Source organism: Poromitra crassiceps (genome assembly GCF_964638095.1).
Source record: "Poromitra crassiceps genome assembly, chromosome: 3".
NCBI lineage: Eukaryota > Metazoa > Chordata > Actinopteri > Beryciformes > Melamphaidae > Poromitra > Poromitra crassiceps.
Genome location: NC_139625.1, coordinates 93,784,586 through 93,812,177, shown reverse-complemented (window position 1 = coordinate 93,812,177; position 27,592 = coordinate 93,784,586). Strand labels below are relative to the sequence as shown.

General features: G+C 43.4%; 1 protein-coding gene across 1 annotated transcript; it reads left to right on the top strand.

Annotated features, from left to right (window-relative positions):
- Window positions 1-61: 61 nt before the first annotated feature.
- On the top strand, window positions 62-27,592 carry LOC310773370 (NLR family CARD domain-containing protein 3-like; the record flags this gene model as incomplete). The annotated part of the gene is made up of 9 exons (XM_083633238.1): window positions 62-86; window positions 5,285-5,347; window positions 10,554-10,642; window positions 11,287-11,335; window positions 16,817-17,089; window positions 18,635-20,457; window positions 21,968-21,996; window positions 24,284-24,457; window positions 27,529-27,592. 9 exons carry the CDS (start codon window positions 62-64, stop codon window positions 27,590-27,592), a joined length of 2,589 nt encoding a protein of 862 aa, XP_083489364.1.

Genomic DNA, 27,592 nt, shown 5'->3' with positions numbered 1-27,592 from the left:
TCGAACCCACAACCTTCTCGCTGTCGGGTGACAGCATTACTACTGCAAGATGAGAACCCACATGACAGCTGGACAGAAGCTAAGAGGTAAGAGGAGGATCTATATTAATCCGTGAGGCAGTAGCGTTGGTCGATGCCATCTGAGGGGACACACACTTGGTTCACACCAGAAGCAGCGCGTCAAGGAAGCATCGAGCAGCAACTTTATCGTGATTTTTGGCAAGGTATACACACCTTATGTAGCCCCGCCCACTTGTTAGTCTCTCAAAACAGACTGTCTCTTCTACATAAGGTTAATACACACAGTTGAACAATATGTGATAGCATTGCAGTAGATAGTGGCCTCTAAATGTATTATCACTAGATGCATAACCTCATGCAAAACACTCTTTTCAAACCTTTTAGTCAAGGGCCTTAGGGAGATATGAGACTAAGTTTGTGCCAATCAAGTGTAAAATAACCAAATTTGGGCCAAAAGTAGCACAGGACATGCTCTACTGATTTAGCGAGGCTCATTACCCAAGCCAGTGACCCGCAGGGTCAACATGGCAGCCAGATCCAATATGGCTACCGCCCGGTGTCAAGGCCGGGCCCTTTCTCAATAAGGGTTCTTGTGTGTTCTTGTGTTCTTGTGTCCCTGTGAAACGTCATCAGTCGCAGCCCAAGTACTGTTCCAATGCAAAGTTCACATTCGCCAAGAACGCTTAAAATTCCCGGATGTGTTCTCGACATGCCCACTTTACCAAGGATGCTCTGCTTGCTGACTTGTGTCAACTTGGCAAGGCACGTATCCCAGCATTAATTTCTGCATAAGCGGAGGCAGAACGCAGCAGAGAAGACGCCATAAGCTCCGGAAATGTTTTACAATTTAAAGTTTTATTTCATCACTAAATTAATTTCTGATGACTTTTGATGCCTACAAGCAGGGTAGTAGGTTTCAATATTTGCCACTTTATGAACATTTATGGTGAAAAATCTATTTGTGTAGTACTGCAGGCGGCCTGTGCGCTGCTATTGCGCAATACGGGATGGTGGTGCAGTGGTAAGCGCTGTCGCCTCACAGCTCGAAGGTCCTGGGTTCGATTCCCACCTGGGACGCTGTGGGCGCTGGAGTTGTGACCCCCCCCATATCTTCAGTGCCTACTGCCCAGGTGGGCTATCTCGTCGAAAGGGCCTTTCTGTGTGGAGTTTGCATGTTCTCCCCGTACCCCCCAGGGGGTTCCTCCCTACATAACCCCCCACTAAAAACATGCAGAAGATAGTCATCCGACCAGTGACGACAACATCTGAAGTTGGTCCAATGATGGTCCAATGAAGGTCCCCGGGCGCTGGAAAGAAATAGCGACCTAGGGGGTCAGTGGCCTGCCCCCTGGAGGAAAGGACAAGACTGGATGGGTCAAATGCAGAGGACATATTTCAGCATGAGTGTGTGTAGTGGCCCCATGCATGTGTTGTAGTGTGTTTGTGTGACAATAAAGACGGGCTGGGGTCTGAAATCGTGTTTTCAATACCCTCAAGAACGCATCGTCTCAAACTGCCAACAGTGTTATGTGTGCTTGTGACCTAGCAAGTTCATTCTTCCAAGCATGACTAGCAAGAATGTTCTCCCCAAGAACACAAGAACAAGAACACATTCTTGGTATTGAGAAAGGGCCCCAGTGTAACAGTTTGGACTTAAAAGGCAGAGAAGCAGGCTAGGCAGTTAGCAGGGAAGAACAGGTGTTTATATGGTAGTTTGGAATGTGGCTGGTGGTAGGTCTGCAGGCTTGGTCTGAGGCAGGAAGGCAGGGTGGAGATCCTGGGCAAGGAGACAGGGAGAAGGTTAGGACCAGAACAGCAGAACAGAACAGAATAACAACAACTGCAAGAAGTTCTAGAGAAGCTGGAGACGTCACTGACGTGTACATGAGTCTATAATCCAGCGAGGACTGGCTGTTGGGCTGAAGCTTATATAGGCAGGCTGATTGTGATGGCAGGCATCATGCCACACACACACTCATACAACACACATAAGGAAGAGGGAGACAGACTAGGGGGCAGATGAGGCTGAGGGCATGACACACTCATACAACACACACACACACACACACACACACACACACACACACACACACACACACACACACACACACACACACACACACACACACACTCATACTCATACAACACACATAAAGAAGAGGGAGAAATAGGGGGCAGATGAGGCTGAGGGCATGACATCCGGAAAAGGTTTCCGCTATCACTTTTGAACCAGATGAGCTAGAAATGCAAACCTTGTGTCTATTATTTTTTTGGTCATTAGAAACACGGTGAAATGCTTATCTTTACGATTGTGTGTTTGTGTGTGTGTGTGCGCGTGCGTGTGTGTGTGTGTGTGTGTGTGTGTGGTGGGGGGGGTGGGGGGGGGGTGCGCGAGGGGGTAATTTGCATATTTCCAAGATGGTGGCTACCTGAAAATGAGTTTTACCTTAACCTTTGCCTATTTTGGCAAACTTGCTGTCTGCTTTTTGAACATTAGAAACACATTGGAACACTCAGATTTATGGCTGAATCTATCTAGATCAGGGGTTCCCAAACTTTTCCATCCAAGTACCACTATGTACAAAACCAACTTCCCCAGGGACATCTTCGACTGCATATACCCCCCCCCCCCCCCAAATTGAATTAGCTGATTAACCATGCAATAGCAGCAGAAAGGCTAAATGACAATATAAGGCTATTAGCTGGTTCAAAATGGAGACACACACACACACACACACACACACACACACACACACACACACACACACACACACACACACACACACACACACACACACCTGCCACCGCTGTGAAAAAGAGGACCCCTTTCTAAATGTTTTTTTTTTCCCTCACCAAAATTTTGCCTAAACTTAGAGTGTTATTTAGCTACTTTCCTGACAAACTATAGCATGACATGGTTGGTACAAATCGATTCATTAGGTCTTCTAGTTTCATAGGATACCAGAAACTTCACTCTGGCTTCAAAACTGAGCCTGCTGCAGTTGCTGAAAGAAAATGTTCAAAATTGTGATATTTCCCAAATAGTGCAACATTTCCAAAAATCGGCCCAATCCGGCTACTCCCAGGGTTAATGTGTATTATGTAAAAACTGTTATTCTCTGGCAGAGCACCAGGCGGGTGGTCCACGGACCACAGTTTGGGAACCAATGATCTACATTGTAGAACAGTAATTTTCATATTAGGCTATGGCTACCAATATGAACACTATCCCCAAGCTGGGTTTAAATTATTCAATTTTTTTTAGTTCTCATCATCTTATTGATTTTATTGCATTTGATTTGGATTGGATTTTATTAGATTTTGAGCAGTATATTTTAATTGTTGTGTGTGTTTCCTTTTTAATTGCTTATCTCATTGATTTGTGATTGTTTTGTTTAATTCCCCTATGTCCTGGCTATAACCATGCTATACCTACAGGCTTTGACTAGTGCACTTTAACCATGCACTACTTACACGCACCCAGGGATCCACTCACCAGTACATATTCCACACAGACATGTTCTTAAAGGACCGCATTGGAAACAAGCTTTTAGCTTTATTGTGTTTTTATCATTTTGATAGTGGTGGGCGGGCCTATGTATATATGTATGATATGTATATATGTGTTCATTGTCAATAAAGTATTCAATCAATCACTCAATCAATCAATCAATAATCAAACAATAATTTTCACTCACAATACTTTTTCACAGAACATTTCTCCCAGCTTACTTCCAGTTGCAGTGTTTGCTAGTACAATAACTGACAGGACAAATATGATAGGTTAAAAACTGTTCCCTATAGCAACACAGTTTTGTGAAAACTGTCTATATCCATATCCAGAATGGACCCATTTCACAGCAACCCTTTTGAGGTGGTAAAAGCAGGAAGTAAAGCAGCTGTACACTAATACCATTAATTATGCTTCCATTCTGTTTAGGTGTTCCAGTGCCAGGTGCCCTCATTAATGCTAATGATTAAACCTGATGCATTATTTCCTGCTTTACCACCTCAAAACGTTGCTCTGAAATCATATCATCATCTTGGCCCTCATTGTTGGTACAGGCACCCTCACATCCATACATATGGAGGTGCAATGGACTCCAGCTTTAAAGCATTTGCAGCACCCACTACATGACTTGTTGCAGCTGCAGCAGGGGAGGACGGCACAAGCTTTACTGGCATCTGCAAGATGGCTCCAGTAGAAGCTGGCCTACAGCAGTGCTCTTTTGACATGCTGGATCATTGCAGCTTGGGTTCCTGAGGGACTTGCTTCTGTTTGAGAAAAGCTGCTGTCTGGTTTCATCTCTTTGGCTGGAGCCACAGCTCTTGCTGTACATGATGACCATATGCTCCAGTCTGTACATGGACATCTGAGTTGATCTGTTCGCTCCAAGGTGTGGGCGACCTATCTAATTAATCTGTGTGTTATAAACAAACAAAAAAGACTCGTCACCTGAACAGCTTCTACCCAAAAGCAGTCACAGTGGTACATCGAGAGGACTGAGTGAATGTAACTTACCGTATTCATACTTTGGACTACATACTCCATGGTTGCGGCCATTGTTGTATAACGTCAGACAACTGATTCCCAGCGTAGTCGGGGTAAATTTTCCCCCCAAAGTTTTCAAGTCGGAGCTGCCGTCTGTGTTTTTAGTGACTTTGAACGGCTGTACCGTTTCCCCCAATTCATTGGTGATACTAACTAACTGGGCGACTGTAGCTCACTGTATACTGTACGGAGAGTGCCGGTAAAGGCATTGTGTATCTTGGTTATGTGGGTGATATGGCAAATTGACAATACTCCCACAAAATTGGCGTATCCCTTTAACAATAATAGAACATTGCTCTTAACATTTTTCATGTAGAGAAAGTTTGTAGCTATAGATGTTAGCCTTTGCTGCTAACTGTTTTGTTATTCTTCGGCTGCTAGTTCAGTGAGTTTTGCTCGTACAGTGATCAGACTAATACCACTGGAATATGTGGATTTATCAGCTTTCATTGGACATCTTGTTGGACTTACTGGTGCAAACAGAAAAATCCAACCATTACTGCGACCACTGCGATGGTACAATAGTGTATTTCCAAACAGGTACCATATACAACAATAGCAGCTGTTGAGGAAGAGGAGAATGTTTGTCCTTCACTCTCCTCTGACAGGTTTTCTTTCTGGTTCTGGGATTTGAACCGGTGACCTTCTGGTCAAAATGCTGCTTCTCTTCAGGTTCAAACTGCACTTCTTTTGTCTCTCCTATTTCTATCAGGATCCAGAAAGCAGACTCCCCTGGGCCCAGATGTTGTGGATGGGGGCCCTCTGCTGAGCAAAGGTAAGACTTTAATCAGATGTTGTCTGATCTCTCCTGAGAATCGGACTCAAGTCATGAGATCTAAAATTGGTCCGGCATGGGCACCTAACTGTGTGTTGAATGGGCAAAATCTGAACAGGCTGTGAGGTTTGGTTTAGGATTAGTTAATTCATTAGTTCTTTTTTCTCTAACTGCATTTTGCTTTGGCATCCTACCTGTTGCTCCTCTGTGCTGACACTGGTAACAGTAGGGAACATAGAGCTGAGGGAACATATGGCTGAGGGAACAAAGAGCTGAAGGAACATATTGCTGAGGGAACATACGGCTGAGGGAATATACAGCTGAGGGAACATAGGGCTGAGGGAACATAGGTCTGAGGGTACATATAGGGCTGAGGGAACATAGGGCTGAGGGTACATATAGGGCTGAGGGAACATAGGGCTGAAGGAACAGAGGATGAAGGAACATATAGGGCTGAGGGAACATATAGGGCTGAGGGAATATATAGGGCTGAAGGAACATTTAGGGCTGAGGGAACATATGATCTGAGGGAACATATAGGGCTGAGGGAACATTTGGTTGAGGGAACATATAGGGCTGAAGGAACATATGGCTGAGGGAATATACAGCTGAGGGAACATAGGTCTGAGGGTACATATATGGCTGAGGGAACATAGGTCTGAGGGTACATATATGGCTGAGGGAACATAGCGCTGAAGGAACATATATAGGGATGAAGGAACATATAGGGATGAGGGAACATATAGGGCTGAAGGAACATATAGGGCTGAAGGAACATATAGGGCTGAGGGAACATAGGGCTGAAGGAACATAGGGCTGAGGGAACATATGGCTGAGGGAACATATAGGGCTGAAGGAACATATAGGGCTGAGGGAACATATGGCTGAGGGAACATATAGGGCTGAAGGAACATATAGGGCTGAGGGAACATATGGCTGAGAGAACATATAGAGCTGAAGGAACATAGGGCTGAGGGAACATAGGCTGAGAGAACATAGGGCTAAGGGGACATAGGGCATATGTTTCCTCAGCCCTATATGTTCCCTCAGCCATATGTTCCCTCAGCCCTATGTTCCCTCAGCCCTATGTTCCTTCAGCTCTATGTTCCCTCAGCCATATGTTCCCTCAGCCCTATATGTTCCTTCAGCCCTATATGTTCCCTCAGTCCTATATGTTCCTTCAGCCCTTTATGTTCCCTCCGCCCTATATGTTCCCTCAGCCATATGTTCCTTCAGCCCTATATGTTCCCTCAGCCATATGTTCCCTCAGCCCTATGTTCCTTCAGCTCTATATGTTCCTTAAGCCTTATATGTTCCCTCAGCCCTATGTTCCTTCAGCCCTATTTTTCCTCAGCCCTATATGTTCCTTCAGCCCTATATGTTCCCTCAGCCCTATATGTTCCCTCAGCCCTATGTTCCTTCAGCTCTATATGTTCATTCAGCCCTAGAAGGATCATAAAGCTGGGGGCACATAGGGCTGAAGGAACATATAGGGCTGAGGGAACATATGGCTGAGGGAACATAAAGGGCTGAGGGAACATAGAGCTGAGGGAACATTTAGGGCTAAGGGAACATATGGCTGAGGGAACATATAGGGCTGAGGGAACATAGGGCTGAGGGAACATATGGCTGAAGGAACATAGGGCTGAGGGAACATAGAGCTGAGTGAACATATAGGGCTGAGGGAACATAGAGCTGAGGGAACATATAGGGCTGAGGGAACATATAGAGCTGAGGGAACATATTGGGCTGAGGAAACATATAGGGCTGAAGGAACATAGGGCTGATGGAACATATAGCTGAGGGAACATACAGGGCTGAAGGAACATAGAGCTGAGGGAACATAGAGCTGAGGGAACATATAGCTGAGGGAACATACAGAGCTGAGGGAACATAGGCCTGAGGGAACATAGAGCTGAGGGAACATATAGAGCTGAGGGAACATAGAGCGGAGGGGACATAGAGCTGACGGAACATATAGGGCTGAGGGAACATATAGGGCTGAGGGAACATATAGGGCTGAAGGAACATAGAGCTGAGGGAACATAGAGCTGAGGGAACATATAGGGCTGAGGGAACATATAGAGCTGAGGGAACATATAGAGCTGATGGAACATATAGGGCTGAGGGAACATATAGAGCTGATGGAACATAGGGCTGAGGGAATATATAGGGCTGAAGGAACATAGGGCTGAGGGAACATACTGTATAGGGCTGAGGAAACATATAGGGCTGAAGGAACATAGAGCTGAGGGAACATATAGGGCTGAAGGAACATAGAGCTGAGGGAACATATAGGGCTGAATGAACAGAGCTGAGGGAACATATAGAGCTGAGGGAACATAGGGCTGAGGAAACATATAGGGCTGAAGGAACATAGAGCTGAGGGAACATATAGTCAAGTCAAGTCAAGTCAAGTCAAGTTTATTTGTATAGCACATTTCATACAAAGAGGCAATTCAAAGTGCTTCACATAAAATGGTTGACAGGAAAATAAAATAAAAGAAGAGAATAAAATGGACATTTAAAAGCATCACAACAAAACTTTAAAAAGAGTATAAAAAGTGCATTAAGCAACAGGCGCAGCAGCTGCAGAAAGAGCTAAAAACTTATAGAGGACACATTGGGTTTGCATAGTAGCTGTCAGCAGTTAAAAGCGACGGTAAACATAAAAGTATTTAGTCTATTTTTAAAAGTAAGTAAGGTTGGGGCAGATCTGAGGTCTTCAGGCAATTTGTTCCAGCTAGCAGAAGCATAGTGGGTAAATGCAGCCCTCCCATGATTTGTTTTGATCCTAGGGACAGTTAATAAGCTGGACCCTGTTGACCTAAGAGTTCTAGACGGTTCGTAGCGTGGGAGCAATTCAGCTATGTATTTTGGGCCTAGGCCATTAAGTGATTTATAGACTAATAACAGTATTTTAAAATCTATTCTATGACACACTGGCAACCAGTGTAAGGACTTAAGAACTGGAGTGATATGATCAGCTTTCTTAGTCTTCGTTAGAACTCTAGCAGCAGCATTCTGAATGAGTTGAAGTTCTTTTTTGGAGAGACCAGAAAAAAGGCTATTGCAATAGTCTAACCTACTATGAAGGCGTGAATTAGTTTTTCTAGATCCTGTCTGGACATGTATCCCCTAATTCTTGCTATATTTTTAAGATGATAAAAAGCAGATTTTCTAATTGACTTAATAATAACTCCAAGATTTTTGACTTGATCCTTAGGCTTCAGGGATAGAGACTCAAGGCGTACAGTGATTTTAAGCCTTTGTTCTTTGGGGCCAAAGACGATCACCTCTGTTTTGTCTTTGTTTAGCTGTAGGAAATTCTGGCACATCCAGTTATTTATTTGATCAATGCACTGGCACAATGATTATATGGGGGCATAGTCAGCTGAGGAAAGAGTTATATACAACTGGGTGTTGTCTGCATAGTTATGATAGGCTACTTAGTTTTATAGAGCTGAGGGAACATATTGGGTTGAGGGAACATGGGGCTGAGGAAACATATAGGGCTGAAGGAACATAGGGCTGAGGGAACATATAGGGCTGAAGGAACATAGGGCTGAGGGAACATATAGAGCTGAGGGAACATAGGGCTGAGGGAACATAGGGCTGAGGGAACATATATGGCTGAAGTAACATAGGGCTGAGGGAACATAGAGCTGAGGGAACATATATAGCTGAGGGAACATATAGGGCTGAGGGAACATGGGGCTAAGGAAACAGAGCTGAGGGAACATATAGAGCTGAGGGAACATGGGGCTGAGGAAACATATAGGCCTGAAGGAACATAGGGCTGAGGGAACATATAGAGCTGAAGGAACATAGGGCTGAGGGAACATAGAGCTGAGGGAACATATAGAGCTGAGGGAACATATAGAGCTGAGGGAAGATGGGGCTGAGGAAAAATATAGGGCTGAAGGAACATAGGGCTGAGGGAACATATAGGGCTGAAGGAACATAGGGCTGAGGGAACATATAGAGCTGAAGGAACATAGAGCTGAGGGAACATATAGAGCTGAGGGAACATGGGGCTGAGGAAACATATGGGGCTGAAGGAACATAGGGCTGAGGGAACATGGGGCTGAGGAAACATATAGGGCTGAAGGAACATAGAGCTGAGGGAACATAGGGCTGAGGGAACATAGGGCTGAGGGAACATATAGACCTGAGGGAACATGAGGCTGAGGGAACATATAGGGCTGAAGGAACATAGGGCTGAGGGAACATAGGGCTGAGGGAACATATAGGGCTGAAGGAACATAGGGCTGAGAGAACATATAGAGCTGAGGGAACAGGGCTGAGGGAACATATATAATAGGGCTGAGGAAACATATAGGGCTGAAGGAACATAGGGCTGAGGAAACATATAGGGCTGAAGGAACATAGGGCTGAGGAAACATATAGGGCTGAAGGAACATAGGGCGGAGGAAACATATAGGGCTGAAGGAACATAGGGCTGAGGAAACATATATGGCTGAAGGAACATAGAGCTGAAGGAACATAGGGCTGAAGGAACATAGGGCTGAGGAAACATATAGGGCTGAAGGAACATAGGGCTGAGGAAACATATAGGGCTGAAGGAACATAGAGCTGAAGGAACATAGGGCTGAGGGAACATAGGGCTGAGGGAACATAGGGCTGAGGGAAAATATAGAGCTGAGGGAACATAGGGCTGAGGGAACATAGGGCTGAGGGAACATATAGAGCTGAGGGAACATAGGGCTGAGGGAACATATAGAGCTGAGGGAACATAGGGCTGAGGGAACATAGGGCTGAGGGAACATATAGAGCTGAGGGAACATAGGGATGAGGGAACATAGGGCTGAGGGAACATATAGAGCTGAGGGAACATAGGGCTGAGGGAACATAGGGCTGAGGGAACATATAGAGCTGAGGGAACATAGGGCTGAGGGAACATAGGGCTGAGGGAACATAGGGCTGAGGGAACATATAGAGCTGAGGGAACATGGGGCTGAAGGAACATAGGGCTGAGGGAACATAGGGCTGAAGGAACATAGAGCTGAAGGAACATAGGGCTGAAGGAACATAGGGCTGAGGAAACATATAGGGCTGAAGGAACATAGAGCTGAAGGAACATAGGGCTGAGGGAACATACTGTATAGAGCTGATGGAACATAGGGCTGAGGGAACATATTTGTTTTACTTAGGTGGAGACCTCATTTTCATGTTTTCTCCACAGAGTTGAGCAGCAAAGGACAGAAGTCCCCAGTGGTCAGTCTGTCCAGGAGCATCAAACACACCTGGACTCCACAGCTGAGGTGTGTACATGTACAACAAGTCAGTGTGTAATCAATGTAACTAAATTATAATTACAACTGATCTCATATCTGTTTAGAAACACTCAAAGAAACGATAAACACAGGGACACTGTCTTCGTTGTTTGTTGTTTCTGTGTGTGATGTGTGTATTGTTGATGTGCTGTTTTATTCTATCTTGGATGGCTCATTCTGGGCCAACCGTGTTTTTACAAACGAGGACCACAATGGAAACAACTCATGGACTTTATTATGTTTTATTCCTCAACAATTTTAATACCGGTGTCTTTATCTGTTCATTTGTATTTTTAACAACTTTCTTAAATCAATCAATCAATCAATCAATCAATCAATCAATCAATCAATCAATCAATCAATCAATTAATTCATTCATTCACACCAGTGAAAATCAATAGAGCAGCACAATGGCTTGTCCGTACTATGAAATATGATGGTGCCGGGGCCACTGTTGTCGTGCAGTAACACATCATCACATCTGAAAGTTTGGGTCAGTTGTGAAGCTGAAGAAATGCATAATGTACCGGATACTGTGTGTTTGTAATGAAGGGGAAGATAGTATCAGACAATAGAACTTATATCACGATTACATTAACAATGATATTCTTGTGATTGTGAATATTTCTGTGATTTTACCAGGGAGCAACGATGGCGACGGATAAAGAGAAGGTAGAAGACATGATGGCAGGTAGGTGAAACGAGCAGACTGATGCTGAATCTAAATGTCCACCCTCCAGACTTGTGGACTTCAGTCGTACTTAGTGTGACATTATAATTTATAAGCCGGTAAAGCCACTTTTAGCCGCCTTTATTTCTATAGAGAGCCAAAGTGAACGTCACTTCCTGCCTCTATCATCGTACCAGCGTCTGAAAAAATATGAATGGTGAGAGACAATACTATTTTGATCCCGTTTGAATTGTGCCATGAGCTCCACATGTAAATTTTGTCCATTTAAAAGAGAACTGTGTATGTCAAGAATGTCACAGTTTGTCCTGAAACCGAAATGTAAGGTTTCGTTTTGTCAATCGACTGCATCTCTCGTCTTGCACAATCACACCATCAACAACCCTTATGTGACTGGTTGTGCGTAGTCTTTCTCATTTATAACTTATACTGTAGTGCAGGGGCACTCAATTAAAATCCAAAGAGGTCCAGTTAGAGAAAATTTCCTCAAGCAAAGGTCCGGAACATTGTAACGTAGCTTACGCTATGATTTCAGTGCCATTGAACTCAATGATTGAAGTAGCCTAATGGTACAATGTCTGTATGTAGTCAACAACTGACTGTTAAATCAAAATAAACATCAACAATGCTTATTTACAGTTTTCATATTTAACTGGATTAATTATACATAACTAGCCTACTATAATAAATAAATTCTCTTTTCTCATTTCAAGTAAAATAATGCATTTAAAAATAACATACAACAGAGTGCTTTGGAAAAATGTGCATCTTAAAATGAAGTGCTTAAATTTAAGAGAAATAAGTTTCCCCTTTCCCCATTTCACATTTAACACTCTCAGCCAACAAACAACCTTTTCTCTTGAGAGAAGTGAGCTCCCTATCTATCTATCTATCTATCTATCTGTCTGTCTGTCTGTCTGTCTGTCTGTCTGTCTGTCTGTCTGTCTGTCTGTCTGTCTGTCGATCAACCTTGCATGCTGTTGCGTTGGGCAGTGAGTGTGCCCTGGCGTGTGTGTGTGTTTGCTCATGTGTGGCGCTTCCATAGACCGGTCAGGATCGCACCGCACTTCACACGAGACATACTGGTTTTAATCTGCCCGTAAGAACAATGAATGGACATGTAAGAGTGGTTTCTTTTGAGCACACCACGTGAAATTACTATCTCAATATCTCTCGCCTCGCGTCGCCTCCCCTCCGTCCGTGTGTCAAGCAGCACCACTCGAAGCAACAGAGAGAAACGATTCGCTTATTTGATTGGCCGAGTAGCATCACGTGTGATGATTTACACTGCGTGCATTGGTCTGTGAGCTTCCTGGCAGATAAACCAGTAGTACCGTAAATACTATAAAAGCATGTGCCGGTTAAAATAGAAACGCTCCGTGAAAATGTAAGTTATCAATGATTTGTAGGTTGTAGGGCTCGGTCCGGATAGGACGGTGTCTCGGTCCGGATGCGGACCGGAGTCCGGACTTTGAGGATCGCCGCTGTAGTGCCACAGTTTTACCACAAACCATTTTTATCCCCCATTGGTGCTCATTTTAATTTATTTATCCTGGTTGCTGCTCCACCCTCTGACGATCTGGGGAGAGCCGAAACTGGCTCCATGCTTCCTCCGAGACATGGGCAGTTAGCCAGCCGCTTCTTTTCACCTGACAGGGGAAGCTTCACCGGTGGGACATAGCACGTGGGAGGCTCACGCTATTCCAATGAGTTCCTCTCCCTCCGAACAGTCGCCCCTAACGACCAGAGGAGGCACCACTTCAGCGACCAGGATATTGCATGTTTTGGTGTGGGGTTCCTTTATGAAGGAAACCCCCAGGGGGCACGGGGAGAACATGCAAACTCCACACAGAAAGGCCCTTTTGACAACCCCACCCGGGCAGTGGGCACTCGAGGACATGCGGACGGGCACGCACTCCTTCAGCGCTCACAGCGTCCCAGGTGGGAATCGAACCTCACATCTAGCTGTGAGGCGACAGCGCTTACCACTGTGCCACCATGCCCCCCAAACTTGACTTGGAAAGTTATTGTTTACATTGACAAACATGATATGTGTCCCCCGTGGCACAATTCAAACGGGATAAAAAAAGTATCATCTCCACCGTTCACTGCCATTTGTATTTTTTCAGATTCTGGTACGCTGAGAGAGGCAGGGAGTAATGTTCACTTTGGCTCTCTATACAACATGTAGGCTACACACATTCATATACAGAAAGGTTTGTAAATAAGGACCAGACTATGGCTAAATTGGGTATTTCTCACATCCCGCAAAGTCTGCGAGTCTGCAAGTGCAGTGGAGTCCTGACATTTGCATTCAGCTTAGTGATTTGGGGCTCTAATGCAAACAGAGGGACCCAGGGTCCCATCCCAACATTCACCTTTTACAACCCATCCTTTCAATAGGGCGAATCTGTGTGATATCACAACAACAACAAAGTACTTCCAGGAGCCTGTACTACGAAGCTAGTTTAACAGATCCGCGATAAGTCCCTTTGATCTGGTTTGACTGAACAGGATCAAAGCTATCTAGTTAACTGATACTACGACACTGGTTTTCTACTAGGTAAGTGGACCTGGGATCTGCCTGTGCACGCGCACGTTTTTCGCTCGTGCACAGGCGCGCGTCCACGCGAAAGAGGTGCGCTAGCCAATCACATTATGAACAGCTGAGTTGATCCACGCCCACACCCATTTCCACACCCATTTCCTCATTGAATGAAAAAGCGCAGCCACAGTGGGATCAGAGATTTTAGCGGATATTTAATGTAACCTATGGCAGAATGAAAATCCGCGTTGGATATAGTTGGGGGAAGGACTGTCTAAAGCTGCCGCTTGTATTCACATCAGTCATTTGATTTACTTTGATCAGCGATTTCTGTCTCCTACAGCTTTGTGCGAGTGTAAATGTACATTAAATGTGTAATCTCAGTCTATAAATTTCCACAATCTGTAAGCCTATTTAGACCATAGATTTAGAAAGCATGCTCAATGAATAATGATCTCTATCACTCATTATGTGTGTGTGGTTGCACTGATCGAATAATTCATATATAGGCTATAATAATGATATCCTAATATAAAAGAGAAAACTGCTGGACTGAATTGAGACGATGCGGGCATACTTTTCATTGATAAAAACTAGCCTATTTTTGCTCATATATTGGCATACAGCCTACAGGACACAGTTCCAGCTGAAACATGCAAGAAGCCTGCATATTTAGTATTGGGGCTATCCCATATTTATCCCATCTATATTATATGTATAGGCTTTTCTGGCATGTAGGAGAATATCACCCTCACTCCATTTGAGGCTCCGTTTAGCCTATGATATGCGCTGCGGTGATTAATAGTGATCATATTTCTCCACGCATAGTTGAGCTGTTAAGACATAAAGTGGTAAGTAGGCTTAATTTAATTATGTAGCCTACAGAGCCACAAATGTTTTTCTTGTTATATTCTCAGTTGACTGCAATCTATTTTTCATATGGCGATCTTATATGAACGGTGAGTGACTCCAGAGAGCCGATTATATGGGTCTGTCATGGATTTTGATCTTATCCTCTGAAGCTAACCTGGTCGCGACCAGGTTAGCTTTGCAGCGTCAGTTGCCATGGTGATTGAAAGTTAACTTGCTTTGTAGTACGGCTAAACCAGGTTTAAACTCAAACTTACTCAGATAAGGCATTAAACTAGCTTCGTAGTACAGGCTACAGGCACCACTGCAGCAGAAACTATGAAATCTGCTGAAAAGCTGTGCCAAACAAACATTAATGTCTCACAAACTATACATCACAACACTTATTTTGACTTTGTGAGTGAGAGTAGAAGTAGCTCAAGCATCTGATGTATATAATGTACTTTACCAGTCAAAAGTTTGAACACACCTTCCCATTCACTTAAATGAGAAAGTGTATCCAAATATTTAACTAGTACTGTATGTAGTGCTAAACAGGACATGGAACATTTGATTATGTGACTCTAGTTCATTTGCATTTCACCTCAGACAAGACAGGACACTGCTTTCATCTCTGAAATGTACAGAGATTTGCTAGAAAGATTAACAACATTTCACCTTTTCATCAACTAGAGTGCTGCTTGATGACATCACTATGTTGACTGTACAGTACAGTAGTGGAGTGTTGCTAGTAAGGATTTTGAATGTTTTATGAATCAAAACAACCACAACAGAAACACAACAGCCCTGTGAGCCTGTTGAATTTGAGTGAGTTCCTGCTCCATAGGCTCCCACATTATAAAGGTTGTAACAAGCATAAAACATAAACTGGGATTTCTCAAAGAGTACTACAGATAAATGAAAGCTGAATTAAGGTGATAGAGTCCTAAAAGTGGTGACTTATTTAAAGTTTAAAGGTATACTATGCAACTATTTCATTAAAAATACTTTTTTAAATCCTTATACATAGGTTTACCGGTGCTCTCTCTCTCCACATAAACACAGCCTCACTCAACCACATAAACACAGAACAAAACAAAATAATGTTGCACCACAAAAATACACAGGGCACAGCGTCTCTCTACATAAACACACTGCCACACTATTATCTGGGCCAGAACTGATAATTTTGAGGGGAAACATTTGTATAATTATGTTTTTTAAATGAAATAGTTGCATAGTATACCTTTTAAATGGAGTGTCTAGCTTAAAGTATAGAATAGTTAGAGTTCAGAGGGCATGGTTCCACCATGAACTGCTGTTTAAAACAAACAGCAGTTGCACCCGGAAGTATAGCCAAATTAGCCAATCCATATGTTTACAAACATGCTGATTCATCCTATAGGCTACATTACCTTCAAGTTAGGGCTGTGCACATAGGCAGTGCTTCTGGTTCTAATTCTGGTGACAGTTGATTTGTTGATCAAAAAATTTCAACAAAACGTCCCTTTTCCATTTTTGTTTATCTGCACCAGAGAAGCATTGCTTCATGTTTTTATGTCTTTGGCAGCAGCTGGAGCAGTGGCCAGAAAAATAAGCTCAAAGACAACAGTCATTATTTTGATAGAAGTGACATAGCCCACTGCCACACAAGCTGCCTGAGCAGAGGTGTGGCCATCACAAATAATTTCTACAGCAATACAAATGTCTGTTTATTTTAAATGGATGAAAACAGGTTAATATTGGCTTAAAAAAAACTAATCTAAGGAATTAGATCAAGCAGCCATAGAACATAATTATTTAAAGCAAATATCAAGAAAAGTACAAACAGCCTACTATTCCACCTAGCCTAACCTACTCGGCTCCCCCAGCCTTAAAATCTGACGATTGGATTATCTGTGATTTAGAAATATTGATTGATGGATTTCAGACAGTAACATTTTGGAGATAGAAAATAAGCAGACATAAACATTGTTTTCAAATGAAAGCCTTCATGTTGTAATCCTTCAGAAGCAAAGTAGCCTGATATAAGATAGTTTTAGCCTTATCCTCACTCAAATCAGCTCATTCTTCATTCCCTTTCTCCTCAGAGAAGCACTTTGTGGATAAACACCGGTTTGAGCTGATCCAGAGAGTCACCATGGTCCCATCAATCTTGGATAAGCTCCTGACTGAGGATGTTATCATGCGAGAAGCCTACGATAACATCATGTCTAAACCTACCACTCAGGATAAGATGAGGGAACTCTATAAGTCACTGAATGCTAGTGGAGATAGAGGCAAAGATATCTTCTATGATATTCTTAAGAAAGTAGAGAAGCTTCTTGCAGATGACCTTGAGAAACCCAAGAATCAAGAAAATGGTAAGTTGGACAGTGATTAACAGTAGAACATCAAAGAGCAAGAAATACTTAATTGGGTGGAAGATGTGGGCAGAAAAACAGAAGGTGTCACTAGAAAGTGAAATTGAATTATTTATATTTGAATTTTAACTGCATTAAAAACTGAATTTGAATCCGATCATTTGAATTTGTAATGTTTAACTTGCAAATTTAATCGAAAAACTGAATCTATATTGTTGTGCAACTTAGTCCGTTGCCGTTCTTCCTCGTGCAAATGATCAAAGTGGTCAACATTTCTGATTCCCACATTCAATAATGGTTCAAATCTATTTTCCAGCTGTAGTTTTTGGGACTGTTCAGTTTCTTTGGTTTTGGTTCAGGTTTACAGAGGTTTGAGGTGTAATCTGGCAGCTCTGAGCCTGAGCTCTAGGCTGTTTTAACTCACTGACGGAACACATTGAAGTGTGTCTTGCAGTCTCTTCTTGTTTGTAGCAGAGCGATCTTCTGTAGCAGGTTATGACAGTCCAGAGTGTCAAAAAGTAGAAGCTGAGACGCTGACAGGAAGGATAGACTGTTTGGTGTCAGCACATCTTAAAGAGTGTGCTAGGTTCATATTAGTTTAATCTCTTACTGCAGGGCAGTTTTCATTTAAAAGTTTGTTAGAGTAGTGAAAGTATTTGGGAGACAGGTACACACGCTTGAGTTTATCTACAGTATATGGGTGTATTTATTTCAGAGAAAACAAAAAATAAAGCTAAACTTAGGAACTTTATGGAATCAGATCAAAGACGACTAGAAAATAATTGAATATGAAATATATTTAATATAAACACGTGATCGCAATTATATGATCATCGGGACAGCACTATTCCCCAGTGAGTGAATTCTCAAATCGGCCTCTAGGTGGGGTGCAGGGTCAGCCAGGTAGTTCAGTGCCTCTGCAGCAGGTCGGGGTTAGGTATCGTGACAAAAACTGATAACAGTTGTGCACAATATAACAATAATACCTGACAGTACCTTCTACAAGACAAGTGTAATGCAGCCGTGTACATGTTGCATCATAACTTTATCCATAACCCCAGTAAAGAAGGTCCAGGTAGCCTGGGTACCTGACAAATCTGCAAGCTCATGTTTGATTTGCTCTAGTGAATTGGTCTGGTGATGCCAGGTCCTCAGGGATATCAGGGCTTTTATACAATCACAATGCATATGCATTGTCTGAAAAGTTTCCCCCGAAGTCGTTTACATACATGAACATAATCAGCAGTAATTGAGAAGTTCAGCTACCTGCTTGGTTAACATAGAAGTTGCCAATGGAACCAGCTAGCAGAGCTTTGTGGGAATCACCACAGTGGGAATGTGTCTTTAAGGAATCTGATCAGTTGCATGAAACTCATGCTTCAGGAATAATAATTTATTCTACAAAAGCTACCTTATACCTTACAACCAGTCAGGACCTGTTTGTCCACCCACCAGTACTGAGCTGAATAGAGTTCATGGGAATGTGTAAATTATCAGGAAATGTTTGCATGACTATTTACTCACATCTGTTGTTTATTCATTCAGAGACTCATGCTGACATCTGCCAACGTCAACACAAATCCAACCTGAAGGAGGAGTTTCAGTGTGTGTTTGAGGGCATTGCTAAAGCAGGAAAGTCAACAGTTATGGATCAGTTCTTCACAGAGCATTACCTCACAGAGGGAGGGACTGGAGAGGTCAATGATGAACATGAGGTCAGACTGATTGAAGCAGCATCCAGAAACCAGAAATCAGATAAACCAATCAGATATGAAGACATCTTTAAACCCTTTCCTGGAAGAATGAAACGAACCAGAACAGTGATGACAATGGGAGTGGCTGGCATTGGGAAAACAGTCTTAACACAGAAGTTCACTCTGGACTGGGCTGAAGAAAAAGTCAACCAGGATATACAGTTCATATTTCGGTTCACTTTCCGAGAGCTGAATCTGATGAAAGATAAAAAGCTAAACTTGGTGGAACTTCTTCATCGCTTCTTTCCTGAGACCAAAGAAGCAGGAATCTGCAGGTTTGACAAGTTCCCGGTTGTGTTAATCTTTGACGGTCTGGATGAGTGTCGACTTCCTCTAGACTTCCAGAACAATGACATCCTGACTGATGTTACAGAGCCTGCCTCAGTGGATGTGCTGCTGACAAACCTCATCAGGGGGAAACTGCTCCCCAAAGCTCGCATATGGATGACCACACGACCTGCAGCAGCCAATCAGATCCCTCCTGAGTACGTTGACGTGGTGACAGAGTTGAGAGGCTTCACTGACCTACAAAAGGAGGAGTACTTCAGAAAGAGATTCAGAGATGAGGAGCAGGCTAACAGAATCATCATCCACGTAAAGACTTCGCGAACCCTCCACATCATGTGCCACATCCCAGTCTTCTGCTGGATCACTGGTAATGTTCTGGAGTCTGTGTTCAAAACCAGTGAGAGAGGAGACCTGCCCAAAACACTGACTGAGATGTACATCCACTTCCTGGTGGTTCAGACCAAACGGCAGAATGTCAAGTTACTTGGGAGAGTTGAGAAAGATTCACACTGTACTACAGAGACCAATAAGATGATTCTCTCCCTGGGAAAACTGGCTTTTGAGCAGATGGAGAAAGGCAACCTGATCTTCTATGAAGCCGACCTGACAGAGTGCGGCATTGATGTCACAGCAGCCTCAGAGTGCTCAGGAGTGTTCACACAGATCTTTAAAGAAGAGTGTGGGCTGTACGAGTACAAGATGTACTGCTTTGTCCATCTGAGCTTTCATGAGTTCCTGGCTGCTGTCTACATCTTCCACTGTCACACAAACCAGGATGAGAACATACTGGACACATTCTTGGGAATTGGGGGAAGAAGAGCTGAATATGGTGATGAAGTTAGATATGGAGACAGTGACCAATCCCTGGATGCTTTTCTGTGGAGAGCCATGTACAAATCCATGAAGAGTAATAATGGCCACCTGGACCTCTTTGTCCGCTTCCTTCATGGCCTCTCACTGGAGTCCAGCCAGAGACTCTTACAAGGCCTGCTCGGTCAGACAAACAGCAGACCAGAAAGCATCCAGAGAGCCATCAGCAACCTGAAGGCGATGGAAACTGATAATGATACCTCTCCTGACAGACGCATCAACATATTCCACTGTTTGATGGAGATGAACGACCAGTCAGTACATCAGGAGATCCTACAGTTCCTGAAGTCAGAGAACAGATCAGAGAAGAAACTCTCTGTAATCCACTGCTCAGCCTTGGGCTACATGCTGCAGATGTCAGAGGAGGTTCTAGATGTGTTCGACCTGGAGGCCTACAACACAACAGTGTGGGGACGAAGCAGACTGGTCCCAGCTGTGAGGAACTGCAGGACGGCTCGGTTAGTCCTGATGTGAATACCAACAGTATAGAACAGTGTAGAGCCACTATTACAGGAACACTCCAAAGACTGCAAACAGTTTTGCAGGCATTCATTTAGGCTGACAGTTATTGAGAGCTCATTTGCAAATTAGACATGTATTTGAAATCCAATTTGAAGGACCAGAATTACATTGGAATGTAATGAAGTGTTTCCTTAATCATTATCTAATTGTACATTTAAAAAGAGTAATTTCAAAACGAATTCACAAATGAAGTATTAATCCATCAATAAATAGTTATTAAATAGTTAGTAAATTTATTTTCAAAATCACCTATTAAACAGTCAATTTAAAAATGTAATTACGAATACATCTTTTAATTGGCCATTTAAAAGGTCAATTCCTTATTCCTATTTGAAATTGCAATTTGAAAATGGATTTGAAAATAGAACTTCAAATTGCGATTTGAAAATGGATTTGAAAATGCAATTTCAAATCCATTTTCAAATCGCAACTCGAAATCCCAATTTCAAATGCCATTTACGCCCATGACTCTCCTGGTCCTTGTCTTTCCAAACTGTGCAAATGAGCTATGTAACAAGGTCTCTGATTGGCTAGAGAGCTTTTATACACTTGGCTTTGTTGTGTATGAACAGGAGCTCCTGCCCACAAAAGAGGCATGGCTTGTAACAACTAGCCAATCACAATGCAATATGGACAGCTCCAGATTTTACAGCATCAGACACGCTTATTTCCTCATTCATTGAAAGCACACATCAAAGTGTTAGCGGAGCTTTACTGTATGTCAGAATCAAAGTCTGCATTGGATATGAGTCTGTTACTGAAGGACTGTCTAAAGTTACCGCTTTGATTCACATCATCAGTCATTTGATTTCTGCTGCCATTTCTGCCTCCATGACCATGAGCATACGCAGCATAGCCTAAAACCTGCATGACTTTTTTGCGAGTAATCCCAGTCTAAATGTCCAAAATCCATAGGCCTGTTTAGATCATATAGATTTAACGTTAGAAATATATGGTCTGAATCAACACAGTGCGGGTGTTTCACCCTGCCACCCTGGCCTCTTGGGGCCTCCCCCAAGATGCCCGTATGGTGTCCCACACGTCACGGCACAGGGGCATGCAACGTTGGGGCTGGGCTGTGGGGGCCTGAAAAAATCCTGCAGTAAGGAGACAGGGGGGCTGGGACTCTGCCCAACCGATGTCCATCTTGGCTACGGCCCTGGCCAACACTTCCCTCTGGTAAGGCTCGCCAGCGGAAACACGGGGCTCCTCCTCAACCTACTGGGCGGGAGTGTGTTCTACCCCCCCCCCCCCCCCCCCCCCAAGGAAAGCAACTAAGTGCAGCCCGGAGCCCCGGTCGCACTCGCGGATGCCTGCCTAGGCTGCTGCGGGGGCCCACCCTGCCGCACTCGCTGTCATAGCCAGTACCAAGACACCTTCAGGTGTAATGGATGGTTTTATCTTAAAATTAAATTCTTTGAGAAAATTGTCATTTATCCAGTAGGTTCGCTGCGAGAAGAAGCTTGACATAGTGTGAGAATCCGAAGTTCGAAAACAAAGTAAAACTTTTTTAACCCCCCCCCCCCCCCTTTCCCTTCACAACTAAAATGGGTTGTGGCTGAATATAATTAATTAATTTAATTTAACTTAGGTTCCCCATGTTCTTACATTAACGTTATATAAGTATCATAGACACTTAACACTTGCGCTGTTTCTCTCTTAATTTAAGCTTCTTCACATTTGCACTACGGGGCAGAGTACTTAAAGTGGTGTTGTTCATTTGTAGTGTTGATGATTAATGAGTCCCCCGACTACCCTGCATTTCGGATATTCCCCTGCAACCCTGCATTTGGGAAATTCTATTCCTATCCTGCTCTGGTGTCTCCTTGCTCAGAGCTCCTCGCAGATTTCTCCTCACTTGGCAGGATAAGAGAGCTTTGAGATGCTCTTCAAGATGATGGACCAAAAACAACTTCCTGTTCACATGAGGATAAGGACCGAGGAGATACCAGATAAGAGAAATGGGATGGACTAGTCTCAGCTCTGAAGTCTAACCCCTTGTTTATTTTTTATTCAGAATGAGAGACTGCAATTTGGACAAGACTGAGTGTCAAGTCGTGGCCTCAGCTCTGAAGTCCAACCCCTCCCATCTGAGAGAGCTGGACCTGAGTGGCAATGGCGTGAAGGATTCAGGAGTGAAGCTGCTCTCTGCTGGACTGGAGAGTCCACACTGCAGACTGGAGATTCTCAGGTCAGACAGTATATTTAATAAAGTACTGATATGAATATTATATGAATATTGTAATTTGCCGATGTCTGTATAGAATCATTCCATCTGAAATCAGACAGGATCCGGTTTTAGAGGCTTAGTTTTCAGTCAAATCTCTCCAAAATGGCTTCCATCTATTGGGGACAAATCTTTCATGTGAGAGTGTGGGAGGCAATACGTTTTTCAATTTATTGCCTCCCAATTTTTCCTCTCAATTTTCAGACCCAGCAATTGAAACAATTATCACATGACAAGCACATGGCAACTTTACTGCACTGGCAAGGTCGTGTAAATTCAAACAATTCCCCAACAGGAGCAAGCACCTGGAGGTGGCAGCAAGGAAAGAGCCCTTTAACAGGGAAGTGTCCTTGGCCAGACCTGTCTCTTGGTGCGTTCAACCCTATGCCACTTGCAAGACTCATCTAGAGACTGCTGTCAAAGGACAGCTGGCAACAAGGGAAGCAGTCCACAACTGATTCAGTATGTTAGGGACACCCACTCATGGCTATACAACAGGAGATGACCCTGGGACGCTAGAAGTCATCATCGAGCACAAGAAACTACCAAAAATCAGGAGCAACATAAGGCTATGAGCTTCAGGTTGCCACAGTCATGTCATAAATCACTGATGAGGTCATATACATTGTGACTTCATCAGTGATGTCATAAACATTTACCTGCTGAGGCTAGTAGCATCAGGGTTGCCGATGATGTGCTGCTGCCCAGGGGAGACCAGGGACAGATTGTAGGGACACAGTGAATGGATAAATCCAGAAGGAGGCAGTAATGCAACATAAAGGATGCCAACTGCCATAAAACACCACAGAAGAAGAAAGAAGCATCAGAAAGGGGGTTGAAGATCCTTCAAGGGAGGAGAAGGTGATTGAGGGAGCCTCAAATTGACCAATACTTCTTGTGAAGTCAGTCAAAGCAGTCGTGTGAAGCACAGGGACAGGATGACCCTGGGATGCTATAAGTCATTGTCGAGCCCTCCTGAGATGTACTGGGTTCATCACTGAAACATCAAGGAAGGCCCACTTGAAAATCCCTGCATGTCAACTCCATGCCACTGACAATGTGCTTACCATCCATTGGCACAAATTATTATGAACATCTTATCCTGTGTTTTCTGAATCTTCCTTGACCAAAGTCAGGGTTAAATAGTCAGGGTTAAGTTAGAGTTAAGTACCCCATCCAACTCAAATTCAGCTTTTTATCACACTTATTTCCAGAGGAACTGCCATATGAAGATATTGTTCCAATAAAAAGTGGATTCTGCATCTAACAAAATATTTAAACTATGCATTCAGGGCCCAAAAATCAGATTTATTCATCTGGTCAGTTACAGAATGTGTTCAAGGAGGATGGACCGATCCTGAGACAGAGGTGTGACAGCCTGTCTGGTTTCAGATGGAAAGACTATACAGCCAACACGATGCTGATCCACATTGACACCATGCTGAAGTCCATTGGATTATGAAACACTGGATTGTTGAACACTTTCAGGAATAGTTTACTTTATAGCTACTTGCTTTATTCTTTATTGTTCAGATTGAGTCGCTGCAGCATGTCAGAGAGCAGCTGTGATTTTCTGGCCTCAGCTCTGAAGTCCAACCCCTCCCATCTGAGAGAGCTGGACCTGAGATACAACAACCTGCAAGATTCAGGAGGGACGCTGCTCTCTGCTGGACTAGAGAGTCCAGACTGCAGACTGGAGATTATCAGGTAAAATCAATTGACAGTTTTTCTCAGTTGATTCAACACATTTATCCAAACTAAGGTATGTTCTCTCAAAACAGTTTTGACTGTTAGTGAGTTTTGTGACTGAGAGGAGATCATCCATGCTCTAATATCCTGTCATTAGATTACTGCACCTCTCTCTCTTTCTCTTAGCCATAATTCACTGTCACATCTCCAGCTGCTTCAGAATAGAGCAACTAGATGTTAACCAATGGGAAGGTGACATCATCGTCATCGTCGTCATCTCCCCAGTTTTAACATTTGTGCTCTGGTTCCCAGTTAGAGAATTCATGTGAAAATGTCATGCAACACATTTAAAGCAGGCTAGTTTTGAATTACATTGTGGCGCTCTTACCCTGTGAGCTGAGAGCCAGCTGAGATCTTCAGCTCCTCCTGGCTTTCCGTCACTCCAGACTCAACACTGAAGTTGGTTTCACTTTAGTCCTCAGGGCTTCCAGACTGTGGAAAGCCTTCCCGGGGGACTGAGGCTGCAGATTCACTCTCTAACTCTTTGGAAAACACACCTTTGAGCTGTTTTTGTGTCATTCTGTGTAATCTTTTTTGTCTGTCCTCAATTCTTCAGCTTGTTTCGCATGTTTATATTTGATATTATTTAAATTCCCTTGTTAGTTTCATAATTTATATCAACTTTATCTTCGCACAAGCATTTATGGCTCGTTGTGGTGCATTTATTCATCCAATCAGCTTACAGCACCATGTGTGAATACATTGTTAGTGGGAATCAAACCAGTTCCCCTGTCAGTGTTAGTGCTCCAGCAGGGCTTCAAATTTGGCACTGGATTGCGAGAATCGCACATATTTTTGCTAATTCCCGCAGATTTGTCATTTATAATGCAGGAGAAGCAATTGTTTGCGCACAAATGTCTATAATGTTAAGCCGACAGAGCGGAATGAACGTTTGCTGAATACGGATGACTGGTCGGACACATTAGAGGGCGGACTTTTAGCTGAACATTACCTCAGGCAGCGGTGTAGCCTCCCCGCTCGGCAAGCAGCATATTTGTTGTGACCAAATATCCGCACATTCCAAGCACTTCATACTCCCAGAGCTGGCGTAATGGCTTTGCCAGTAACATGACAGTAAGAAAGGCAGATGTAGTGAGCAAAGATGGATGATTTAACTGTAATATTCCAGAGCTCTGTCCTAACCAAATCTAACATCACTATTGTGAACACAAAACAAAGAACACTTTGATATCATATGTTTTATTAAAGTGTATCACTCAATACAGTAAGTAAAAAAGCATATGGCTCCTAGTCTGCAGATAAAACACAATGACAAAAGCCATAGTAATTTAGACTCAGGTGTGCATAAACTGCAGGTTAGGAACTTCCTTTTTCAAATACAAAATGGGAAATTATCGCTTATCGGACATGAGAAGCAGATATTTGTTGGTTATAGTATTGGCTCAAAAAAGTGCCCCCAAAGTCTATAGATACCCCCCCAAATCTATAAATCCCCCCTATCTGAAGAACATGAGGGGGAAATTCCCCCCCAGTTTGCAAAGTGAATTTTAAGCCCTGCTCCCGTCAGCTCAGTATACAGCACCATGCAAACAAACTGGACCTGCTTTAGACCAGGCCTCATAAATAGTCTGTCAGGAGAAATAATACAATAATGACATTAGATATAAGGGTCAGTTAGCCTCATCAATACAGTCTGTCAGGAGAAGTAATAAATAATGACATTAAAGTCGAGCTGAAATGAAAAATGACTTCCTATTTTAGGTCATATTCCTGGTTATACATGCACCTATTTAACAATGTATGCAAAGAAAAGAATCACAAAAATCTAATTTCTTTAGTTTTTCAACATCAAAAGTTCATTCATCAAGAGTTCATAACAGTCATCTACAGTTTGCTGAAATCAGGTAGTACTATCAATTTGTTTACCCCATTTCAACCAATCATATCATGACATGACAGCTGTCAATCAGTCTTCATGACTTGGAGAAAATTCTGAGCAGGCAAGATGGCTGCCTAGTGCCTACCTGGGCAGACTTTTCTAGCTCATAAATGTTAATATATTTAGTCACTAAGTATGTAACATACAACATAAAACAAACGGTAATATCTTCATTAATGTAGAATGCAAAGGACATAACTGGCTTGTTAAAGTCAGGAAGGAAGTCAGCCAGGAATATTGTTATTTACCGCAGCTCTTATCGCGGCTGGTCAGACACTTCAAGCCAGCAGCCAGCGCTCTGCCTCGGCTTGGAAATGGCAGTCCCCACGGAGGCAGCCAGGTGCCCGGTAATGACATCAGATAGAACAGAAAACATTTACACATGTCTTCTTGTCCTTTAGGATGAGTGACTGTCACCTGTCAGAGAGAAGCTGTGAAGCTCTGGCCTCAGTTCTCAGCTCCCAGTCCTCTATTCTGAGAGAGCTGGACCTGAGTAACAATGACTTGCAGGATTTAGGAATGAAACTGCTCTGTACTGGACTGAGGAGTCCACACTGCAGTCTGGAGACTCTAAGGTCAGGATCACTGTTACTATTCAACAGACCATTATTAACTGAAAGAATTATCAATATTGTTTTATCACCAAGAACTGCAAACAAAAAATACATCACTGTGTGTGTGTGTGTGTGTGTGTGTGTGTGCGTGCGTGCGTGCGTGTATGTGTAGGCTGTCAGGCTGTCTGCTCACAGAGGAAGGCTGTGCCTCTCTGGCCTCAGCTCTGAGCTCCAACCCCTCCCATCTGAGAGAGCTGGACTTGAGCTACAATCATCCAGGAGTCTCAGGAATGAAGCTGCTCTCTGCTGGACTGGAGGATCCACACTGGAGACTGGACTCTCTCAGGTATGAAGACAGGCAACATCTCCTAGAAGGCTGAGAGTCATCTTTTTTCTGTCACACTGGAGACTGGACTCTCTGAAGAGATCGGGGTCATATTCAGGAGACAGGGGGAGTATTTTGCTACTCTTTGGTATGGGCTTATCAGTTTCGAGGGCATTGCATTCCTCAGGGAAGCACTCTGATTAGGCCCCTTGCACAAGCTGCCTCTCTGATACCCCTTTTCCACCTACAGGAGCCTGGGCTGGAGCTTTGCTCAAAACTGGCGCTCAGTGGGAGCCTGGAGCCCCAGATTATGA